Source organism: Asterias rubens, chromosome 13 (assembly GCF_902459465.1).
Source record: "Asterias rubens chromosome 13, eAstRub1.3, whole genome shotgun sequence".
Lineage (NCBI taxonomy): Eukaryota > Metazoa > Echinodermata > Asteroidea > Forcipulatida > Asteriidae > Asterias > Asterias rubens.
Genome location: NC_047074.1, coordinates 5,137,635 through 5,162,483, shown reverse-complemented (window position 1 = coordinate 5,162,483; position 24,849 = coordinate 5,137,635). Strand labels below are relative to the sequence as shown.

Genomic DNA, 24,849 nt, shown 5'->3' with positions numbered 1-24,849 from the left:
GTTGCTAATCACTATCTTCTGTTCTGCTGGATGAAAAAATGGTGCTTACTTATTATAAATAAGTACAAACACATCTAACAGCAACATCTAGGATGCTGTGTAAACCCAGTCTGGCTGCACAACTTTTTCTTTTCTTTTAATTCTCTTTGCACCTTGCACCGTCATCCAATGGCGTCACCAACGCACCATCCCAGTTTAGCTTCCTACGTGAGCTGTATGTAGGGATTACTTTACTCAAGCTCGTTGTGCTTGATAACATACACCGCTGTAGCAAATGCCCAATCTGCCTACCCATAACCGTAACGCATTGCGGTTCTAAATCACGATAAACCTTTTGGATTGGAAGGGTTCTGCGCAAACATATGAGATTATCGCAACCAACACCAACACCACCGCTGACTTGTCAAACAGTTGATTATGTTAATTTAAATTCTCAAACACTTTTCATCCATTACTCACCTTTTCTCGTTCACAGTAAATTGCACCCTCGACACAACTTTTCTTTATTCCTTTTTCCCGTCTGCAGTAGCCTCATAATCTCCATCACACACTCTGCGAAAACCTCGTTTACGTTCATTGTACTTTTTGCGGAGGTTTCGTAGAACGGGATTTGCCATTTACTAGCTAGCAACATTCCCTCTGTGGTGGGGACTTGTCGTTCCTTCTCCAAGTCTGCCTTGTTTCCCACCAGGACCAGGGGCACTTGGCTTGACCCCTTGACCCTTAAAATCTGTTCTCGTAAATTTACAACATCCCCAAAACTTTGCTTGTTTGTGACGCTGTAGACAATGACAAAACCCTGGCCATTTCGGATGTAAAGATCCCGCATGGAAGCGAACTGTTCCGTGCCTGCAGTGTCCAAAATCTCCAGAATCGACATGGTGTTTTCCACTTCAATCGCCTTGCGGTAGAAGTCCTCGATCGTCGGGTCGTATTTCTCCACGAAGTTGCCCGAGACGAACTGCACGGTTAGGGCGCTCTTCCCGACCCCACCGCTGCCCAACACGACAACTTTATACTCTCGCATAGTGCCACAATTTCTCCTTTCCAACAGAAACCGGGACGGATTTCGGGCTCGAAATGTCACAAATCCCTTCGGAGGGACTTACTTGTTCGGTTTGATCACAGTCTGCGATATTATCATGACTGGTGAATTGGTGAAAATCAGCGTGAACTTGGCAGAATGTATCACAGAACTGCACCAACTTTACGGCTCACAGCTGGTCGGAATGTCACTGGGAGATAAATTACACATGTAGATGGTGGTGGTGACCGGTTGCTTTTCTGTTGTGTTCGGTAGACGCAGTGCAGCACTTACACGAAATGCAGCTAGACAGAGTAGCAGGCGCGCAAATATAAAACCCTCTAAGTTATTTACTTTTTAATCAAGACCCCCTCCCCCCGCCCCCGACTAGCTATCAATTAATAATAGTTGTGATTGCTTTTTATACAAATTAATTGTTACTTCACACACATACGTATTTAGGAAGATGACAATCATTTTTGTATTTTTCCACCATTCACACAAAAAATATGTAAGTTTGAAATAGTTATTGGCGATTGTTCTTCAAGAGATTCCATGTATACCGCCCTCTGTTGACTAAAAGTGCAAGGAAAACTTTTCCTTCATTAACGTTCTCTCGGGCGATCCCATTAGTGTTTGAATTTAAAAAGGTTGGAATAACCCACTTTGTTCAGAAATACAAATGAATCATTTAAAAAACAATGTTTCGCAATTAGTTTCTTTATAATAATATTAAAACGGTAATTCCATGGTGAACTTTCAAAGTAGGATTATATATTATTATTATTTTTTTTTTTTTTTTGGGGGGGGGGTTCGCATTAATGAACAAAATTAGGAGAAACCATATAAAAGTAGTGAAACATTTTAGTTTGAGCAGCTGTTTGTTATTATTTGTGTCATAATCGACAACAAAATAATACTTCCGGACAGGGATGGAGGAACAAAAACAAAAAGAATTGCTCTATGGTTAATAACATCATCGGTGCCCAGTTTCGATGCTTAACATTTTCTGCTAAGCAGAAACCTGAGTAGGATACCAGTCACAGATGGCATATTATAACAGATTGGTTGGTAAGCATGGAGGAATCTATTTTCTTCTTCCATCATGCTAAGCTACTTTTTGTTTTACGACTATATGCAACACTATCACCCCCTTCCACCTCTGGGGACCCCGGTTCGACTACCGGGGCGCTATGTGGGTTGGTATTGAGTCCCTAAATACTTGACTTCGTGGGTTTTCCCTGGAACAATTCTTTGTGGTTTTCCTCCCACTTGTAAATTTCTTCATTGTCTTCTCACCTTGTCTAGATGCTGAAAAGGCTTTGACAAGTATTATCATAGATATAGAACATTTAGACTACTTGAATGTTTCTGAAACATTTTAAGATTAAACAAATTATGGGTCTGGGAGTATCCACAACAAAATGCTTTCATGCGCGTGTAGTTATTAATGACAAAATTCCGTTTCCTGCCACCACTTTTTCATTCGTTATGAAATAATTAGTACTAAATTAAATCTTTGGGTGAAAATGAGTGAAAAAGTTGGGCGGGATATGGAAATGTTCCCGTTAAGTGTTGCGTTATAAGAAAAGTAAGCTTATTATCGCAAAAGAGATTAAAACAAACACCAATACAAAACTAACCAGATGGCGACAAAAAAATAACAATTGAAAAAATGTTAGTAATCTAAGGGGTCTGGTAATAGCTGCAACGCCCTCTTTTGGTGACCTTATTATAGATCGTCGCGACACACACACAGAAATGAAAAAGAAATCGTGCACAAAACATCAGAACGGCCGAAAAATGCGTGGGATTTCATCGGTGATTCACACCTTTTAGGTAATTTTGTGGCAACCAGAAACGGTGATAATATATATTTATTGTATTGTGTGTGTTTATTCCCGGAATATTGTTGTTATGAACACAAAGGAAAGGATTTTATGATGAAAAATAATTAGGAAGTTAACAAATTGTGAACGATCATTGAAACACACACTATCACTTGACACACTGCCTCACCTGCCAGTCTACATAAAAATGCAATATGGGGATTTGTGTGTCAAAAGTCAATAGCCGTATTTTGTAAGCTGTACACTTGCTTGCGTCACATAAATTCGGTCCATATATTTTGCTATTGTCAATTTGTATCCTTGAATTTGTTACAAAATGTTATCCATCGAGTGAGTAAGCATATTTTTGTTACCAGGTTTTCTTGATTTTTTACATTTTTTAACTTAACAAAAACACTGGAAAAGTTTCCGTATGGCGCCACCACTTTTTCATTCAAAATAAAATAATAATAGTATCTAATTTACCTGATTGATATATCCCTTTTTGTAAAAATGAGTGAAAAAGTGGTGGCGCCATACGGAAAGTTATCCAAAACGGAAAAGTTTCCGTACCACGCCACCACTTTTTCATTCGATATGAAATAATGACCAGGCAATGACCAGGCAGGGGTCACGGAGGCAATAACCTACATTGCCTCTGTGAAGCATCCGGTTTGTACTACTAGGCTGAATGAATAACAAGGAAATTTGTTTACCAAGGAGTTTTGCTTTTCTGAGGATTCGAAAGATTTTTAACAAGCCTTTGTGAAAAATGAAATGTCTGCATTCTGTTGACCCACTTAATTTACTGCCACTGCTGTTAATGGGGAAGAAAAAGAGGTTGATGAAAGAACTGGGTGATAGCTACATTGTGCATTACTTTAATAATAAAATGTTACTTCCACACACTTTCGTTAGTGTGTTTGAGCTTAGAATTTGGCAACTCACAAAGGGCTGTGGAAGACATGAGTTTATATGTAGAACGATCTGGTCGCAGATTTGTTTGTGGTACCCCAATGACCATCTCAGCCATTTAGAAAGTGAACCCATTCAGCCATGATTGAACACTAACTTATTGGCTTTTCTTTAAAGGCACTGGACACTATTGGTAATTACTCAAAATAATTGTTAGCATAAAAACCTACTTGGTAACAAGTAATGGAGAGCTGTTGATAGTATAAAACATTGTGAAAAATGGCTCCCTCAGAAGTAATGTAGTTTTTGAAAAAGAGGTAATTTCTCACTTAAAGCCATTGGACCCTTTCGGTAAACAGTGTTGTCCAAGGCCCACACTTTGTGTACCAAACTTCTATATCAAATAACAAACCTGTGAAAAATTAGGCTCAATCGGTCATCGGAGTCGGGAAAAAACAATGGAAAAACCCACCCTTGTTTCCGCGCGTTTCGCCGTGTCATGACATGTGTTTAAAATAAATCTGTAATTCTCGTTAACATAATTTATAGTGTTTTGCTGTTTTCTCAAAAAGTAAAGCATTTCATGGACAAATATTTCAAGAGAAGTCTTTCACCCTTGCCTACTGTAAACCCTGTAAGTTATTTGTAAATCTGTGAACTTTTTTTTTTTCTGAACCGAAAGGGTCCAATGACTTTAAAGGGTCTGGGTACTTTTTACACAATGTCCACAAATTTACATTAAACTTCAACAGTTTGTAGATAATGATAGTAGAAAGCTTCCCTTAAAATATTATTTGCTGAGGTGCTGTAGTTTTTGAGAAATGAGTAAAACAATGTTTTAGTATGTAAAAACGTATTAACCAGTTATGGTATTTTACCATAACATACCATAACTGGTTAATATGTTTTTACCATGCAAAATAATTCGTCTCACTGACAAGTATACATACGTAATGTACAATTAACTTATATTTATAATTTTTATTCCCGACAGAGAGCTGGTAGATAATAACTCCAAATGGAACCATTTTAATCTACAAGTTAGAAATCTTCACAAAGTCACAGCCGTTCTTTGACACCTGACCATGGCACCCATCCTAACACCCCAATCCCAGGCACAAGCCCAGATGAGCCTTACCCCAGTACCGGGTCAGAGGGCGTCATCACCCAGCGGCACAAACAGCATCTCCCTGGGTTTACTCTTGGATTTCTTGACACAGAAGACCTATCATGAACTGACAGTGCTGTCTGAGCTGCTACCAAGAAAAACCGATATGGAGAGGTGAGGAAAAACGCCAGATATCATGCTTTGCCTCCCAGGTTCCCCCCATGCACCAGCTAGCAACAACAACAGTTCAATTTGTGTTTTTACGTCAGATCAAATAAACCATTTTCGAGTAAGATTGAATAATGACTGAGTCACAATTTACCGCTGAAATTGGAATTCCTAAGACTAAAGAGACATTGGCTATGTCAAATGGTTCAGGGCAAGCTTTTGTATGCTACCTCTAGCAGACCCTGGTACCATTATGCCATCATTCAGTCGTTCATTCAGAATTTGTTATGGGTGTTCACCACCCCTTACGTAATCACGCAAAAGCTTGCCTGAATCATGTGACATAGCAACTGTCTCTACAGTCTGATAAATTCACATTTAAGTGGCAACTTGTGATCAAGCACGTCATTGTACCAGACAATATTAAAAGCCAACATGCAAATGGCTTATTGACACAAATCATCATGATAAAACCATTTAGAATGCCCCAGTAGGGCTTTTAAAACCAAGATGAACTCCAGGTAAAAAACATTCTCTGAAGACGTTGTTTTCAATGGAGCATTCTTTGGCAAAACAAATAATAAGCACTTTGATGCATCCTTAGGGGTGTGCTAGAGCGTTATGAGAATGTAGTATTATTATCACTTAATTAGTTACCTGGAATCAGGCTTACCGCTATAATAATCAGACCCAAACAGTTTGAGGTATGTGTAGTTGAGTTTTATTGTTTTGCTTTCTGTTAGAGCGAGGCAGAATCCAAGTGAATGACTCAAGTGAGGAAAGTCTTCGATTGCTAACTTACCACTCTGACTTTTAAACTAACAGGAAGATCGAGATCGTGAAGTTTGCACGAAGTACAAGGCAGTCTTTTGTCCGACTCTTAGCACTGGTGAAGTGGGCCAGCAGTGCTGCCAAAGTGGACAAATGCGCTGTGAGTATAGCACTTGGCACTCTTAATTTCAATAAAAATCTAGTGTATGGTTTTATTGGATTTTTTAACCCATAATGCCTGACTGGTCATGACAGATGCACCCTGGTCATTGCATTGGTGCCCTTTGCAGAACTGCCAATAGACTCTTCCCATGAAATATGTAAATTGCACATAGCACGTGCGCACTAACATTTTGGTTGGCAAAACGAGGGAACATCGCGCTGTTTTGTACACGGCTAAAAGCTGCATGACGAAGTGCACAACTCTATGGCGTTAGCCAACCAATAGGGTATATTCGCAAGCGTGGATGTAGTTAGCATAATTCATGGGAAGGGTCCATTCTCCCTGATTTTGCAGAAAAGTCCCTGAAAAAAACATCAATCTTTCCAAGCACTGATGACAAATTGGATATTTCTTTGATCTGCTGAACAACTGGACCAAACAGAAACACAATTGGACCATGAACAGACAGATGAAGGTGGGCTGAAATATTTGCAGATATTATTTAGAACTGTTTTGATAATATGTTATTGTAATTCTTTTTTCCTTGAAGGCAATTTCTTCCTTTCTGGATCAGCAGTCGCTGCTGTTTGTCGACACGGCTGACATGCTCTCTCACATCGCCAGAGAGAATCTCGTCCATGCTAGGTAGGTCCCTAAAAAAGAATACTAAAAAACCTAACTTTGGGTAATCGCTTTGAGTTAACGGACACATTCTGTGAGTACAATAAGAAAACTCAATGGCTTTATTCTATGAGTTAACATGAAACACTCAAAGAATATTAATCTTTGAGTTAATACAGATTTACTCAAAGACTTTCATTTTGTGAGTGAACAAAATTTTGAAGACTTCGTTCTTTGAGTTAACTAAAACACTCAAAGTCTTTTATTCTTTGAGTTGAAACATTTTGCATAGACTTATTCTTTGCGTAATGAAAATTATCCAAAGACTTTACTTTATGAGTCGACAAAATATTCAAATAATTTGTTATGATAGATTACATAAATACTCACAGACTTTATTTTGTGAGGTAACAAAAAGATATTCAAAGCAGTTATGAAATATATATATTTGGTCTGCGGTAACACCATGTGTGTATCTACTTGCCAGGTATAGTTTGTTCTTGGAGAACTGTTTTGCTTTATTCTACTACCACGGAGTAGATTGTTCGGGTGTTCGGGAGACTTCTCAGTTCTGAAAAGAACTGTCCTGCTTATTAGCTGTTACCTGGGCGGATGGTATAGAAAAAGGCTGGGACTACTACTTTAGCTTATAGGATTGTAATTAACTGTACTACCGCGGAGTCAGTTCTTGAATTGGTCTCACTGTTTCGACTAGCTTGCTCTAGTCATCGCCAGGAAATAGTCAAAGAGTTTATTCTGTGCTTTAACAAAATAGTCAAGAAGACTATAAAACAACTCACAATGGTATTGAACTTGCCAACTCTTCATTGTAGTTTCCGATGAAAGCTTTCTACATAACAATAGAGTGAAAATCAGATGTGTTTTTGAAACATTACTGTTGTTCCAAGGTTTGAGAGTTTCTTTCTTTTGTAATTTCAGATTGCCAAATTTCTCTCTCCCTGTTGCTGTGGATGTGTTGACGACAGGACAGTACAAGAGGATGCCGACGTGTATAAAGGTTTGAGAGTGAACAATATTCCTTTCCAAAAATACTAAAAATACAACAAATTTCCACAATAAAAGAAGTTATGAATAAGTTTCCTGTAATGTGCTATATCTCTCAGCCCATGTAGTGTAATAATAATAAATACTCTGCAGGTATGTGTAAATCTTTTCCTCATTTCAATTATGGTGTTGTGTAAAAGCAATTCTGGTCCAGTAAACATTTTGAGCTATAAGCCTGGTCTTGTGGAACCACCCCCAAGGTTTTGAAAAGTAGCGTCTGCACTCCTTCAAACTGAACTGTTTAATAAAGAAATAAAGTGACCTGCATGTATAATATATTACACAAAAATTGATTGCATCCCAAAATAGAAGGAAAATTTACTTGGATCATGATTTTTTATTTCCTCCAGGAAAAGATAGTACCGCCCGACCCGATATCACAAAATGAGAAAGCCAATGTCCTTCAACGCCTCAACCAAATCATCCAGCATCGTCTGGTCACCAGTAAATTACCATCTCAGCTGTCAAACCTATCCATTGGTGAGTATATGTCGGGTTGCAGTTTTACCTTTGGTGTCGTGTTCGAGCAGATAGCAGCACCAAACTCAAGCTCTGATGTGTGTGTTTCGCAGAGTGTGGGTTTGAATCCCGTTCGTAACACTTGCTACGTAAAATTGGGGAGGTAGTGCTTTCTGCTCTACCGGCCAGGCTTCGGATTGATGATATGCAAGCCTACAATGTGCATCCGTATGAACTGTAAAAGGGGTAACCCTGTTTCAGCTCCAGGAGTAGGTGGCAATGGCCTCTGGAAAAACAATAATTGTAGCCAACACCTTGAAGTGGCCTTCAGGCCTTGTGTGTCTGGCGACTTGCATGCATACAAATACACAAGCCATGTTGTTGGATGGTTTGGAATGGTTACTCAATTCAGTTGAAAATATTACAAAGTGTAGGAGGGCTAACTTTTTATAAATTCATTTAAACTTTTTCTATTTGCAGTTGATGGAAGAGTAAAATTCAGTGTCCCCCAAGAATTTGAGGTGAGTTTTCGTTCTGTTTGTTTCTACAGCTTTGGTATATGGTTTCTATTAACCACTTCATTTTGGAATTAAAAAATCTTTTGCGTGCCTCTTTGCAGTATAATTTTTTCTCCAGAAACCCTAACTAAACAATGCTAAATACAACAAAAGTTCTCATAAAAACTCCGGAATTTATTATAATCTTTCAAGGAAATATAAGATTCACTTAGAGTGCACAGCCACAACCATGGGAACACTTTTTGGCTACAAAGACACCAAATGAACAATAGCTCAATGGAAGTGTCGTGGCCGAGTGGTTAAGAGTACCAAATTCAAACTCTGGTGTTTGTGTTCAGCAGAGTGTGGGTTCGAGTCCCAGTCGTGACACTTATGTCGTGTCCTTAAGCAGAACTGCTTCATCCTTTGGATGGGACGTGACTCGGTCATGACACATTTGTCCCTGAGCAAGACACTTAACTATAATTGCTTCTCTTAACCCAGGGGTAAATGGGTACCTGTGAGGGCAGAGATAATTCTTGTTACTGATTTAGGTTGGCTGTATACTGAGCTGAGATGGTTTAAGGAATGAATTAAATGGCCCAGTGACCAGGGGTAACATTGTTGGAAGCGCTTTGAGACGCCCTTTGAGTGTGTAAAGCGGTATATATAAAAAACTGTTATTTTTACTATTATTGCATAAGAGTTCTGCCTGTTCCTTGGTTGTCTGCAGAGAACTGCTTCAAATGAAACATGCTATTGAAGAAAGAAAGCATAAATGTACACATTTTATGAAATGTTTAGCACCATTGTATGTTGTATTATCTATGTATGTGTGGGCTCTTTTCCAGGCTACATTAACACTGATGGGTGATGATCCAGGTATTCCATGGAGGCTGCTGAATATAGAAATCCTAGTCAGTGATCCTGACACTGGAGGTAAGACTACAGCTGTATTGTTGACAGCTCCAGGCATATAATTTATCGGGACTTCCCGTGATTTCTGTGTTTTACCTTAGTCTCCCTAGACATTCAGATTCTCATGAAAAGGCAAAGTTGCCTTCACAGAGATATTCTTTACCCTTGATGCAAACTTATCATCCACTAAAGGAGTATAAATGTAGCATCTTATAAAACGTTCTTAATTTGGTTTGTTTTCTTCAGATGGAAAGGCCTTAGTTCATCCCATGCAGGTAAGGAGATTATTTTTCAACTGATCCATGTACATTTTTTAATAAAAAAGCTGGTTATGTGATCATATGGTTTTTAAAACAGTACATAATAATGTCCTAAATAACCCTTCTACTTGCAACGATTGAGCTCGGCATTCTCAGGGTGTGCCCTCAACTTCTCTAGTGACTAACCAGCATGACCAGTTAGCTTGTCATTTCACTAGTCCCCCACCTCTTTCACTGGTCATTATTTTACACATATTGACTGGTAATGAGGTAAATAGTGCACATCTATTCCGACCAGAAGAGGGACCTATTTCCCGAGGCCGAAGCCCGAGAGAAATAGGTCCCTCTTCTGGTCACTCACAGGCCCGAGGGGGGATAGACGTGCACTATTTACGGAATTATGTCAGTCCATGTGTGTTTGTTAAATCACCTCGGTCTTAAATGTGAAATAAGAAAAGAAACTTGGAAAAGAAAGGAAGTTTTTTAGTTGCTGTTGATGGTTCATTAAGAGAACCAGTCAAAAATTAAAAGACTACCGCCCACTCGGACACTATTCCCGCAAAACATGCGCACACGATCACTGGACTGTATTAGTTCAGCCCATGTGACCGTGTTTCAGCCAACCAGAATACAGAACAAGAGGTGTGTTATAATTCAAATTGTTTCAACACTGAACTAGCCAGCCAGACCACTTAGAGAGAATTTTTCGACTGGTCCTCAGGTGTTTTAAAGGCAGTGGACACTATTGGTAATTACTCAAAATAATTATTGGCATAAAACCTTACTTTGTAACGAGTAATGGGGAGAGGTTGATGGTATAAAACATTGTGAGAAACAGCTCCCTCTGAAGTGACCTAGTTTTGGAGAAAGGAGTAATTTTCCACGAATTTGACTTCGAGACCTCAAGTTTAGAACTTTGAGGTCTCAAAATCAACCATCTAAACGCACACAACTTCGTGTGACAAGGGAGTTTTTTTCTTTCATAGTTATCTTGCAACTCCGTCGACCGATCGAGCTCAAATTTTCACAGGTTTGTTATTTTATGCATATGTTGAGATACACCAAGTGAGAAGACTGATCTTTGACAATTACCATTAGTGTACACTGTCTTTAACTGGTATCTTCTGAAAATGCTGATTCTCTTTTTCCTGCTATGGTTTTCAGACATTCAATGGTGTTTTTTCCCTTCACAGATAAACTACATCCATCAACTTCTTCAATCCAGACTCTTCGGCGATGAGAACACACTGAAAGATATGTACAACTGCTTACGTATCCTTTCATTCAAATCACTTTGGTCCAGTGGTTGGATTGCAGGACTTGCAATAACAAGGTTGTGGGTTCGAATCCTACCATTCTAACCACTGATTTCACAATGACTAGAATAACGTTTGTCGTCTTGGTACTGAATCATAATTTCTTGATTTGTGCAATTTATAATCATAAGACTTTAAACCAATGCTTGTATGACTTGTCGTTTATATCCCCTTGTGGGAGTTTGCCGAGATCCCTTGATGGGAAGATGATCTAAACAAACAAACAAACAAACAAACAAACAAACAAACAAACAAACAGACAAACAAGAGAACAAACAACAAACAAATCGGCCCTTGGCCCAATTTTATAGAGCTGCTTAAAGCAAAAAATATTGCTTAAAAAAATGTGTGCTTAACAAAAGTAAGCAGAATACCAATATTATATGCTATTGATGTTACACGGTATTTTGTCTGGTAACCTGATTCTGGTAAGCAATAACTTGTTCTGCTTAAAGGGTCTGGGGTGGATTTCACAACGAGTTAAGACTCGTCTTATCTTGAGTTACTCATCCTAACTTGGGACTAGCCTTAAGTTTTTTATATCTCCTAGGACTAGTCCTAAGTAAAGGCTAGTCCTAGCTCTTTGTGAAATCGACCACAGGGTACTTTTTTGTAGTACTTACACAAAACACAATGTCCACAGATTTACATCAAACTCACACAGTTTGAAGATAATGATGGTAGAAAGCTTCCCTTAAAATAATACTTGCTGAGGTGTTGTAGTTTTTGAGAAATGAGTAAAACAACTCATTTCTCAAAAGCGGCACCACCGCAGCAAGTAAGTATATTTTTAAGGGAAGCCTTCTACTACCATTATCTTCAAACTGTGTAAGCTTTATGTAAGTCTGTGGACATTGTGTTTTTTTGTTACAAAAAGTGCCCAGACCCTTTAAGCAGCTCTATGAATTGGGCCCTGATTTTGTTTCTGTAGGTTTTAAAGGCAGTGGACACTATTGGTAATTACTCAAAATAATTATCAGCATAAAACCTCACTTGGTAATGAGTAATGGGGAGAGGTTGATAGTATAAAACATTGTGAGAAACGGCTCCCTCTGAAGTGACGTAGTTATCACGAAAGAAGTAATTTTCCACGAATTTGATTTCGAGACCTCAAGTTTAGAATTTGAGGTCTCGAAATCAAGCATCTGAAAGCACACAGCTTCGTGTGACAAGGGTGTTTTTTCTTTCATAGTTATCTCGCAACTCCGATGACCAATCAAGCTCAAATTTTCACAAGTTTGTTATTTTATGCATATGTTGAGATACACCGAGTGAGAAGACTGGTCTTTGACAATTACCAATAGTGTACACTGTCTTTAATGTATTTTGAAATCTAAGCAGCTTTAGTAACTCAGTGTTGAGAATTCAACAAAGTGAGATAAGTGAGATAGATTGCGTTTCATAAACTTATTGTTGAACAAAGAAAAATTAGGCAAAGCAGAAAAATGAAACTGCGACCTCCTGATTGACATGCCTGCCCTCTACCAACTGAGCTATCTAACCCTAATGTTAGCTGTCTCCCTGTTTTGTCGATATCTTTGTTTGGAAGATTTTGTTTCCTGAGCTTTTGAAACAGACAGCTTTTGCCAGTCGCTGCAGTTAGAAGTTCTTCACTCTCAGGTAGGCTGAAAATCTTCATCTTGCACTACTTCATGTTTTATCAATTCCCAAGTTACAGTTCGACCATTCTAAATTCAAACAACACTGTGATGCGATTAAGCAACATGGGCAATTTGTACTTATTTTTTGTACTTCTGAAAAGAGAATTATACTCTATCAATCTATCAATCAAACATTTATTTCCATACAAACATAATATACAAACATAAACAATATCTATTCTCTAATGTTGATACCACTTTTGGTTTAAAAACTTGAAGAAACACTAAGACATGGTGAATGAAAAGGAGAAATTGGATTCAAAGTCCAGTTGTTTTCTTCTTAATTTTAATTTTAACTTCTTTTTTAATAGATGTTAAATTTGCATCGGGGATAACGAATATTAATTTAAAAGTACTGAGTATACAGTGCTAACACACAGGCATGTTACTCGGGTGGGATTCGAACCCACGACCCTTGCAATTCTAGAGCAGTGTCTTACCAACTAGACTACCGAGGTTGCCCGGCAGCTGGAGGCAGTTTGAATCCTATGTTTTGGCAGTGGGTACCGCAACGATATAAAAGATGTTAAATTTGCATCGGGGATAACGAATAATAATTTTGTTTTTTACCCATACACTGATGTGTGTTAGCACTTCTTGTTTAAAATTTTTGTTTGTCAGGTAGGCAGTTGCCAAAACAAAACAAGATACATTTTGGCATTTGAACTTACAAATTAATATTTTTGAAAATTTGACCCCTGTTTTGGCTCGTTTTTCCATACTGATATTTGCGACAAATAATTTAGCTTGATCTCATCACATTATGGTGAAGAACCCTTACTTTGCAATAAAGTTTCTTTGACGGAACTGCATGCGTTCTTTTACCTTTGTCCTGGTAGGCTCAGAGGCTGATTAGAGAACGATGGGGAGAACACGTCATGATTGATAAATACACTCCGGGTCAACTGCTGACCTTGGCTTACTGGAGGTAAGAAACTCAACAATGATAATTAATTAATGTTAACAATAATGATAATAATGAATTATTAATATTTATTATTTGAAAAGCGCCTTCCATGTCGCTATCAAACATTCATGCATTTCTTTTTATCCCAACCATAGAGTTATATATAAGAATTAGAAGGCGTACTGGCCTAGTTATGCGTCCCGACGTGCAGCCATTTTGTAAGTGAAAAATAACATCGCATAATGTGTACTTATCATACACACACACACTGACGTGTACTTAAAATTCAACACGCGCACAACGTTTCATCTTATAAAATAGCGCGCGTGTCTCCTTGCGGTCCCGTCCCATTTGTGCAGGCAGCATCACCAGTGTGCCCTCTAGTTCTTATATACAACTCCAAGATCCCGACGGATACAGACAGGGGACCAGTCTAAAAAGATGGTTACTTGATCAACTATCTGGTATTTTCTTTGCCGTTTTCTCATGCGTGTCACTGGTATCCCATCCACGTGTGTTGTATCGTGCCTGCGAGTTTAAGCACACCGGACTCAAACTCTGGTGTTTCTGTAAGTGGGTTCGAGTCTGGTTCTAACACATGCAAGTCACGTGACCACCATTGCTTCGTCTTTAGGATGGTCCGGTGTGTTGTGTAATGCACATAAGATATTAATAACTGGTTCTTATATACCACATTTCCTGATACCATCTCAATGTGCTTTACATTAGTACCCTGGTCATTAGGCCAATAACTTCCCTTTATCTTTAAGTATACAGCCCTGGGCAAGCAACTGTGGCCTTTTTCATACACAATATCAACCTCTACCCTCGCAGGTACCCATTTATACCCCTGGGTGAAGAGAATCAATTATAATAAATCATCTTGCCAAAGGATGACACTCCAATGACTTAACCACCAGAACTTGGATTCGATGCTCTAAAACCACCTAGCCATGACACCTAGTACACTTCTCATAAAGAGAAGGACCTTGCCTGTCATGGCCTGGCAGCAATATGTGCCACCTCAGCTTATGTTACTTTCAAAGTGTTGCATAAAGCCCGGTTCATACTTCTTGCGAATGTGAATGCGATGTGAATTTGACGTCACAACTCTGTTTTCGCTGCGACATTCGCAAGAGAGTTGAGCACAACTCAACTGCTGCAAATTATTTGTTGCGAATTTGTGACGTCAAAATTCGTATCGCATTTGCATTCGCAGGAAGTATGAACGAGGCTTAATGGTGGCTCCCTTTCATAAAATCATCCCTAACAAGCTCCCTCATATTTGATATTTCAGCGCCAGGCCTGTCATAAGCCCTTTTCACACTACTCTCTTCCCCAGGGGCCACCCCGGGGAATAACAGCCGCCCTTCCACACTTGGATCACTCTACCCCATATCTACCCCGGCAAATGAGCCTTCCCCCGGGAATAGCCACCCCAGGGGCCAATTTCATCAAGCTGCTTAAGCAAAAAATTTGCTTAAGCACGAAATAGCTCGCTTGTTTTACACATGTTACTGGCCAACATTTCATGCCATATACATTGCTTGTGACTGGTATTGAGCCGTTGTTTACTTAGCATAACATTTGAGTGGAGTCTTGGCCGGTATTTTGATTTTACTAAGCATTGATTATTTTGCTTAAGCAGCTCTATGAAATTGGGCCCTGTTCTAGAGTAGGGGTATACGGTAAAACCCTGAGGTATTCTTGAAACATGTAGCCGGAAGAAACCCTTTGAAACGTGTAGCCGGAAGGAACCCTTTGAAACGTGTAGCCGGAAGGAACCCTTTGGAATAAGGACCAAGCGGGGACAGTGTAAACGTTTGCCAGGGTAGCCGCAGGGTTAAAAACTCCTGGGGCTGCCCTGAGCTGTTTTCCACAGTGATAAGAGATACAATGTGAAAAGGGCTAATTTATTGACACTGTTATTATTATCCTACAGGACACAGAGCTTCAACATTGGTAAACCCGAGATCTACAGCCTATCCATTGGGATTGACACCAATGATACAGCCAAGCCCCTCCAGATCAACCATGAACCCCAGCTGTCAATGGAAGAAGCCACTGATGTGAACAGGGCAATCAGGGTAAGGCACATCCCGGACCCTGCAATTTGATTTGGGAGGGGTGTTTCACAGGCATATTTTTAATTTCCGCATAGACGTTAATATCCACATGTTTTACCAGTTAGGGAAAATCGCCAGTTATTTTTCCTACATAATAAAGAAAAACTGTTCTTTTATATTTTATATGGCTGTTCCCAGAAGCTCCTTTAAATCTATAACTCCAAGGGTCACTAAAAGGTGGAAATGCCATTTCAAAATTTCTCTTAAAAATGTTGATCCTAATTTCAGTCCTTTTGGCGGCAATGACTCTCAGCCCTAATTGGCCCTAATGTGACGTCAAGGGGTTTATCAATTGGTCGTAGTTGACACTTGTTTTTATTGTATGTCCCAATTGCAGTGTGATAGACTTTCAATTGAGCGGCTGCTGGTGGAGACTATTCTCATGAGGTCAAAGGTCAAACTCAAAGTAAGTTAACTTATATTCTCCAGATATTGAAAAGAACTATTAAATTCAACCTATGTGCGATTAGATTGAATTTAAAAAGTTACGTTTTTATTGCTTTGTGGTCGTTATACAAAGAGCTGACAAAATAGTCACAGACAGTGTTTATGTTTTGCGTTATCAATACCATAAACATGAAATAACAAACCTGTGAAAATTTGGGGATCAAGAGAAAATAGTGAAAAGCCATGAACAATTTTCAGTAAACCCACCGATCCTTAAAGACACTGGACACGTTTGGTAATTGTCTCACTTCGTGTATCTCAACATATGCACAAAATTACAAACCTGTGAAAATTTGAACTCAATTGGTCGTCGAAGTTGCGAGATAATAATGGAGGAAAAAACACCCTTGTCACACAAAGTTGTGTGCTTTTAGATGCTTGATTTCGAGACCTTCAATATCAAATCCTGAGGTCTCAAAATCAAATTAAAATATTTAAGTGGACAATTACTTCTTTCTCAAAAACTATGTTACTTCAGAGGGAGCCATTTCTCACAATGTGTTATACTATCAACAGCTCCCCATTGCTTGTTACCAAGTAAGCTTTTATGCTAACAATTAATTTGAGTAATTACCAATAGTGTCCAGTGCCTTTGGTTAATTATTAAATAATTAAACATTTATTTTTTCTGTCTGTAGGAATTGCAGATCCTTTTGGAGAAAGAACTGACCAACGTTAAGAGTAAGTGAACAAATTTTGAAGTTTTCCGGCTCGTTTATTAAACATAAAAACCGAGTTGTTGGTTTGGTGAAACAGGTTTAACAAGAAGGCAAGAATGTGCAGAATTATTAGTACAAAATTACAAGGTGAGCTATACAATCCAATAGTAATATTATGAACCCCTAAACTTTTTAGCCCATTCTAAATGAAGTAAGTGGGATATGGGTTTTCTATAACTACTCCTCATTTGTGGAATATGTTAACACTGCATCTAGTTCCTAAAGTGCCTTTAAAGACACTGTACACTATTGGTAATTGTCTAAGACCAGTCTTCTCACTTGGTGTATGTCAAAATATGCACAAAATAACAAACCTGTGAAAATTTGAGCTCAAGTTGCGAAATAACTATGAAAGAAAGAACACCCTTGTCACACAAAGTTGTGTGCTTTCAGAAGCTTGATTTCGAGACCTCAAAATTTAACTCTGAGGTCTCTCAAAATCAAATTTGTGGAAAATGACTTCTTTCTCGAAAACTATGTCACTTCAGAGGGATCCGTTTCTCACAATGTTTTATACTATCAACCTCTCCCCATTACTCGTTACTAAGTAAGGTTTTATGCTAAGAATTATTTTGAGTAATTACCAATAGTGTCCACTGCCGTTAAATGTCAGTTAAAACATCAGGCCTTTTCTTGCTCTTAAATGTCAGTTAAAACATCAGGCCTTTTCTTGCTCTTAAATGTCAGTTAAAACATCAGGCCTTTTCTTGCTCATTAATTGCACCATCTCCATTTGTTTTGTTTATATCGTAGCTATGATTGAGGGCACACCAGCCATTCTGTACATGCCAATCATCGAACCTTGCAGCCAATCAGAGTATCTGACAATAACCATTGACATGCAGACGGGGACCTACCAGCCGTACATTGCTCATGCTGGTGAGTATGAACATCCTTGGTCACATGACAGGTCACGTGGTTGTGGCTTTAGTACTGCGGTCATTTTTGGTGATCGTTGGGTTGCTTTCAACATATTGCCCCTCCTCCCACTGTCTGACCATTCAATATTATCTACGTGATAAATGCATCTACACAATACACAGTCAACCCTCCTACTGTCTAACCATTCAATATCTTCTTTGTGATTTGGAATGAATGATAAACTTAGCCAGCCTTCAATATGATATCATGATGAATGCATCCACACAGTACACAGTCAACCCTCCCACTGTCTGACCATCCAATGTCATCCACCATGGTTTTCAATAATGTATGCATTATGCCAGCCTGCAATAAGATGTTACATGTATGTGATGAATGCAATATGTGATGAATACACACACATTCTCAAATATTCATAATAATAATAATAATAATAGTGGCTTCTTATATAGCGTTCAGGTCCGTCACGTAATGACGCTCATAGCGCTTCAACATTATTACCCATTATCACTGGGCCTTAAATCATTCCTTAACCCACCTCAGCTCCCTGGGGAGTATACAAATATGTAGTGCACTAAGCTAATCAATCACAAGAGCCAACTCTTCCCCCCCCCCCCCAATTTACCCTGGGTGGAGGGAAGCTTATGGTTAAGTGTCTTGCTCATGGACACAAGTGTCACGACCGGGATTCGAACCCACACTCTGCTGAACAGAAACACCAGAGCGCGAGTTCGGTTCTCTTATCCGCTCGGCCACGACACCCCAATCCTTGTTTGTAAAGCATTCTTCTGTGTACGTTGTACACAATTTTCTATTTGGAGCTCTGCAGTCGTTAGAATTTCCCTCTTTGTTTTGTCTTTTTGGTTTTGTCTTTGGTATCCATAAGGTACTGAGTATGAGCACAGTTCTGTGCATACATGTAGCTGTAAAACCATACACAGCCTGTGCCATCACACATAGCCTTTGCAATTTAATGGTTTCAAGTTGTTAGGTGCTGCAAAAAGTGACACAAGTGTAGGATGGTTAATCATGGATACTTTTGTTTTCGCCCACAGATTCCTTCTTACTGGAAGAATTGGAGTATTGTCTCAACTCAGAGTTCAGCAAACTCTACCAGTATATATCTAAGATAAGGTAAGGTCATTTCTAGTGAGAATAGACTTTTATTATGCTGCCTCCATCTTGGTCATGTTCCCTGTATCTAACAACAATAATGAATGCTAATAATCATTTTGCAAATAGGAACCAGACTATTTTGTTCTTCCAGCCTCAGTTTGGTAACTTTGATATCAATGGGAGAAATTCAAGATGGCTGCACCATGATAAAGGTCTATAGGTAATAGAAGACAATTTTTAGACTGCGCCCTTTCTTGTGGTTGAAATGAACATTCTGTTTGGGAATGCACGCAGGTTGTCACACATGGAGTCCAAAAAGCTATGTGAATCTACCGATGTTCATGAGAACACAGGGAGTCCAAAAAGCTATGTGAATCTACCGATATTCATGAGAACGTTTTGCTTTTGGCAACTGTTTGTGAGTCAGTAAAACAAAACGCTGTATAAACCGCTGATACAGAATGTAGAACTCTGCATGGGTAGGCCTTGAAATGAGGCTAGTAACAAAAAGCCTTGCTGAACAAAATGATTATTTTACAGTGATAATGTAAGATTTCGTTTCGTTCTCGGTCTGTTTTTTTTTATCTTCTTCCTTTTGTTCTTTTTTTTTCTTTTTCTTTGCTTGGCGGTTTTCATCGCACATGCTCAATTTCTTTTCTGATTAAACATGAGTATCTATCAAAAGCTTCAGCGTGGCCGAGCTCTGCTCCCATTATCACTCTTACATAAATATATTTTGTTTGATTTTTTATTCAATGTTCCACTCGCATCCCTGACACAAGGAATATGTGAACCAAGCCTCAGCTTCCTCCATTAGGTATTTGAAAACATAACCAAAATTTCCTGATGACTTTTGTACACTGGACTCCATTGTGTTGAATAAGTTGGTGGAATGAAGGAGCAGTTGGTTACCTCTTGGTTGCCTCATGGTTGCCTCTTGGTTGCCTCTTGGTTGCCTCTTGGTTGCCTCTTGGTTGCCTCTTGGTTGCCTCTTGGTTGCCTCTTGGTTGCCTCTTGGTTGCCTCTTGGTTGCCTCTTGGTTGCTTCTTGGTTGCCTCTTGGTTGCCTCTTGGTTGCCTCTTGGTTGCCTCTTGGTTGCCTCTTGGTTGCCTCTTGGTTGCCTCTTGGTTGCCTCTTGGTTGCCCCTTGGTTGCCTCTTGGTTGCCCCCTGTGACGTTGTCTTATTAAAGGATTTGGGTACCTTTTTTTAACACAAAACATAATGTCAACAGATTTACATTAAACTTACTCAGTTTGATGATAATGATGGTAGAAAGCTTCCCTGAAAGTATTACGTGCTGAGGTGCTGTAGTTTTTGAGAAGTAAGTAAAACAATCTCACAAAAATAATTTTTGTCTCACTCTCAGTGATACGAAAATTATTTTGCATGTAAAAACGTATTAATCGGTTATGGTATGGTATGGTAAAATACCATACGCTTTTACATGCTAAACTGAGACTAAAATAAATTTTGTAACATTGTTTTACTCATTTCTCAAAGACCACAGCACCTCAGCAAGTAATATTTTAAGGGAAGCTTTCTACTATCATTATCTTCAAACTGTTTAAAATTAATGTAAATCTGTGAACACTGTGTAAAAAGTACCCAGATCCTCTAAACACTGTATCTAGTTGAATGATTTACATGTTTGATCCTGTATCCGATCTCTGCCTTAGATATATGCTGAGTGTGTACCACTGCAAGCAGTCTATACTACAGCTGCCGTGTACGTGTTCTGAAAAGCTCCCTCTAGTGTCCATCTCTGAAGAACACCCCCTCGCCAAGCTATCGCAGAACCGACTCTACATCCGTCTCATAAAGCACAAGAATTACTATGTGGTAAGTTGTACAGCCACTTTCTGAATGTCATCCCTGAACAAATAAATTGAAAAAATAGGGAGACCGCCTACTTAGGGCTAGATAGCTCAGTTGGTAGAGCACCAGCTTTTTTATCCGCTTGTCGTTGGTTCAAATCTGGATCTAGTAAATTTGTCTTTGTTCAACCTCAAAACAAGAAAACTACCTATGTTTTATTTGGTTCATGCAGGCATGAGAATCTTCCGGTTTAAACCGGAATTCCGTTTTTTTCCTTTCAAAATTGTGGTCTCCGAGTTCGATGTGAATTTGCTATAAAATTCGGGGGGGTAGGTTTTTTGGGGTATACATTTGGATTTCTCTAATCCCTCTTCTCTAGTCAGACAATGTAAGTTTACCTTTGTAATTGTTATTATCGCGGATCCCCACACGTCGTTCATGAAATACCGGCACCTAAACAATAAATTGCCGTCCAGCAGCTGGCCCAATTTACGGCTTGTTGTCTTCCTGGCATCGCGCATGCATGCAGCAGCAGCGACAGATGTATAACCTTGCCTCATTCCTTGCTTCGTTTATAGTGGTACGGTTCAATAATGTTTGCGTGTAATGCGCTTGCTGCTGCAGCAAAGATAACACGTGTGGAGACTTTTGAAAGTCTACTGAAAAAACAATGCACGTGTTTGCACCATGTGTACTGTGTATACTGTGTACTGTGTACTGTGTACTGTGTACGTGCAGGTTTGCACACGAACCAATGAGCGGCGCGGCACGAATCTGAGATCGCCGGCAGGCCATGGTAAACTGGTACCTGTTATTGCCTCACAACCAGCGAAAGATATATTGGGAACCAGCGAACACACTGTACGTCCGGACGACGTGCTTTCTTCATTGGTTCTATTTCTATGTTGGGGTCTAATCTCAACCTCGTTCCAGTTATACCCTATGCTGAATAACAACCTCTTTCACAAAAACACATCGCTCTCGCCAAATATATAGGCCTATATATATTTTAAAATGTGCGTCGCCGACGGATCGTTAAAATCACAAACATTTAATTGCTAAAGAATTTCTTTTACACAACCGCATTTCAAATCAAGAACCTATAAAAATGGTTGTTGGTGAGAAAAAAAAGCATTTTCAAGGGCAGAAATAAGGGATAAGATCGTCAAAAAAATAAAAATATTATTACTATTATTTTTTTCCCCCTTTCTTTTTCCGGAATTGTAACAAAATCGCAGGCGAACCCAAAATTGTTTGAATTGTTTGAGCTTTACATTCCTTATTTTCCCTTAAACCTATTATTAAAAAAAAAAAAAAGGAAAAATCACACAAAAGTAGCTCACTTCTACCTGGAAAAATAGGTGTCAGAAATGCATCAGAGACCACCACAGAGCTACTAAAATACCCAGAGCTCCCAGGGCCCTTAAGCGGGCCCTGGACCCCGGCCGTAAGGCACACAAAAATGATGGAATATTGATATTTCCAATCAACTGAATTGTTCCCGTTTTTTTATCATCACCCATTCTCATGCCTGTTCATGGCCGAGCGGTTAAGAGCACCGAATTCAAACTCTGGTGTTTCTGATCAGCAGAGTGTGGGTTCGAATCCCCAGCCGTGACACTTGTGTCCTTAAGCAAGACACATAACCATTGCTTCGTCCTTCGGATGGGACGTAAAGCCGTTGGTCCCATGTGTTGGTCCCATGTAGTGTACATGTATATCTACTAGCTGGTTAGATTATGTTCTTTGGAGATCTTGTCTTGCTATATATTCTACTACTGCGGAGTTGATTTTTCAGCAGTAGAATATACAGCGTGTAAAGCAAGACAAATTCTCAAAAGAACATAATCTACCCAGCTAGTAGATAGTATGCACAAGGTGTTACCGCAAATCAAATATACATTGATACTTAACCATGCAATGGCTCAAATCCCATTTACATGTATTTCTGTTTTCAGGCCTGTACAATCTCCATTGATCAGGCCGATTTTTTTCCTCTGTTTTTTTCCTCTTTTTTCCATGCCTTATATAAGCTTTGCAACAATAATGCACAGCTACAATAATGCGAAATAAGCCTAGTTACTGGATTAACTGGGTGCCCCAATCCAACCAGCGTAATTTTGCGACGCACGCTCGCTTGATTTTACACGATCATTCTTACATCATGTTTCAGCTCTTTTTTTGAGGGTCCACTCACAGGCCTGTGTTTTGTTAGCACCGATGACGTAATGCTTAATAATGAGTCCATTCGGGGTCCTCAATAATATTATAGTAATAACTATGGAACGGTCTTCCTGTCCCCATTAAAAACGCCGAGATTGTGTTGTCCTTCAAAAAGGGTCTCAAGACGCACCTGTTCTCCAACTCGTAGCTGGTTTCCCCATTACTTTTGTCTGTCTCCCTGATTAGCGCCTTGCATCCTTTGGTTATTTGGCGCTAAATAAATCCAGTTGTTATTATTGTTATTATTAATACTCAAGGTCGTGGAATTCAACAACAGTAAGAACCAGAACCAATTGCAGACCAGGTACTACCTGTTCCATACCAAGAAGGCTCCATTCTATGACCAGGCCAGCGGGGGTGAAACACCATCCCAGACTGAAGGAGAGACGGGGAATACCTTCTTAGAACCTCTCAGCCTTGTGCCCCTTGATGCCAAGAGCTGCACCCACGGCCCGGACACGGTCATAGAAGGTAAGTTAAGCTCTTTTATGGCTTGATTTTTTAGATATCTTTAATCATGTCAAGGCTTCATGCTTAAAGATAATAATATTAATAATCATAATGATAAAGACGTGTAATGCTTACATATAAAATCCTGCTGGGTGTTCGAGGTGTGGTAAAGCAAAAACAACTGAAAGAAAAACAGACTCAACTAAATTAGTCCTTGAAAACCTGTGACATAAGATCAGTTGTGCAAAGAAATTTGAATCTTGCGGTACAAAGACAAGATCTTAGATTAAGCGGTAGAGAGTTCCAGATGCGTGGCGCAGCTGAAGAAAAAAGACCTGTCGACCCAGGAGTGTTGAGACTTGGGTTCATTTAGGAGAAGTATGGAACTAGATCGAAGATTCCTTGACGGAGTGAAAACTAGAAGTAGTTCTGAGATATAGTGGGGAGCCTTGCCGTTAATTGTCTGCTTTGAGGAAGGGTTATAGATTGGTGAATACTTAATTACCCTAACAACTGACTTAATGAGAAGCACTGCGGCTGTTGATAGTTTAAGCTACTTTGAGAAAGGATTCACTTTGAGTTTGAGGGAAATATTAATTGGATAGTTTTGCAACCCAAAACATTTGAATTTGATTCGTTTCTTAGATTTCTAAAGGGTTGGTGTCTGTTTGCGAAAGTTGCAACCAGAGATAATGGTTGGTATTCGCTATCGCCTCGATGTGGATGGTTTCAACGTTGTTGTGAACAATACAGTGAAAGTTTTTTTGCCGTTCGTGACAAGCTGAAACTTCCACTTGTGACTTTGATTGTATCTTTCTTGATAATTTTGCCCGTTACGATAAAAGACAATTTGGATTGGATTGGGGTTTTAAAAGAAATTCTAATGCTCTTTTTTTAACCTTTCAGCTGAAGAGTGTGGGCGTCTGAAGAAGAGGAAGGTAAGTTACAAAAATTTCATCAAATTTGTTATTGGTACATGTTGTGTAAAACTAGATTTTAGGCAGGATCTGAAAGCACAAAGTTTGCAGTGCTCAGGGTGAAACCAAAATCATTTGCTTTATCCATGCTGCAATGGACCGATCCGGCCTATCAATCAAACTGCGCGTTCACCCATTTGACCAATCACAGCAATGATTGTGGTCGGACAAACTCGGTCATGCGTGCGCGTATATTTGGCACACGCGGCAGAATCGTGCAGAATGGCATTGGGAGTGTTCGTACACGCGTCTTGCTCACGTGCGCAGTGGGCGGAGCTTAGCGGAAAGCCGGAACGGTGCATTATCAGGCTTGCACCTGATCAGCTGATTTTCTTGTTTTTCTTTTATACTAAAACCAAAAACCAAAAACTAAAACTGTCAACCAAAAAGAGAAACACTGTAGAATGTTTG

The 24,849-nt window shown here is 39.3% G+C and overlaps 2 protein-coding genes across 2 annotated transcripts in view; one reads left to right on the top strand and one right to left on the bottom strand.

The window, feature by feature from the left end:
• Positions 1 to 465: 465 nt before the first annotated feature.
• LOC117298571 (ras-related protein Rap-2a-like) lies at positions 466 to 1,281 on the bottom strand. The gene has a single exon (XM_033781890.1). It carries the CDS (start codon positions 1,025 to 1,027, stop codon positions 470 to 472), a length of 558 nt encoding a protein of 185 aa, XP_033637781.1. The 5' UTR covers positions 1,028 to 1,281; the 3' UTR covers positions 466 to 469.
• A 1,508-nt stretch (positions 1,282 to 2,789) lies between these two features.
• LOC117298670 (mediator of RNA polymerase II transcription subunit 14-like) overlaps positions 2,790 to 24,849 on the top strand; it is a 47,583-nt gene continuing 25,523 nt past the window's right edge. Inside the window, exons 1-20 of the mRNA XM_033781988.1 lie at positions 2,790 to 2,863; positions 4,763 to 5,050; positions 5,870 to 5,975; positions 6,529 to 6,623; positions 7,539 to 7,617; positions 8,015 to 8,144; positions 8,604 to 8,644; positions 9,472 to 9,559; positions 9,785 to 9,813; positions 10,992 to 11,070; positions 12,691 to 12,734; positions 13,615 to 13,703; positions 15,625 to 15,769; positions 16,146 to 16,214; positions 16,894 to 16,936; positions 17,728 to 17,853; positions 18,912 to 18,990; positions 20,650 to 20,812; positions 23,269 to 23,482; positions 24,368 to 24,399. Coding sequence (XP_033637879.1) covers positions 4,854 to 5,050; positions 5,870 to 5,975; positions 6,529 to 6,623; positions 7,539 to 7,617; positions 8,015 to 8,144; positions 8,604 to 8,644; positions 9,472 to 9,559; positions 9,785 to 9,813; positions 10,992 to 11,070; positions 12,691 to 12,734; positions 13,615 to 13,703; positions 15,625 to 15,769; positions 16,146 to 16,214; positions 16,894 to 16,936; positions 17,728 to 17,853; positions 18,912 to 18,990; positions 20,650 to 20,812; positions 23,269 to 23,482; positions 24,368 to 24,399 — 1,848 coding nt within the window. The 5' untranslated portion in view covers positions 2,790 to 2,863; positions 4,763 to 4,853. The remainder of the gene's footprint in view (positions 2,864 to 4,762; positions 5,051 to 5,869; positions 5,976 to 6,528; positions 6,624 to 7,538; positions 7,618 to 8,014; positions 8,145 to 8,603; positions 8,645 to 9,471; positions 9,560 to 9,784; positions 9,814 to 10,991; positions 11,071 to 12,690; positions 12,735 to 13,614; positions 13,704 to 15,624; positions 15,770 to 16,145; positions 16,215 to 16,893; positions 16,937 to 17,727; positions 17,854 to 18,911; positions 18,991 to 20,649; positions 20,813 to 23,268; positions 23,483 to 24,367; positions 24,400 to 24,849) is intronic.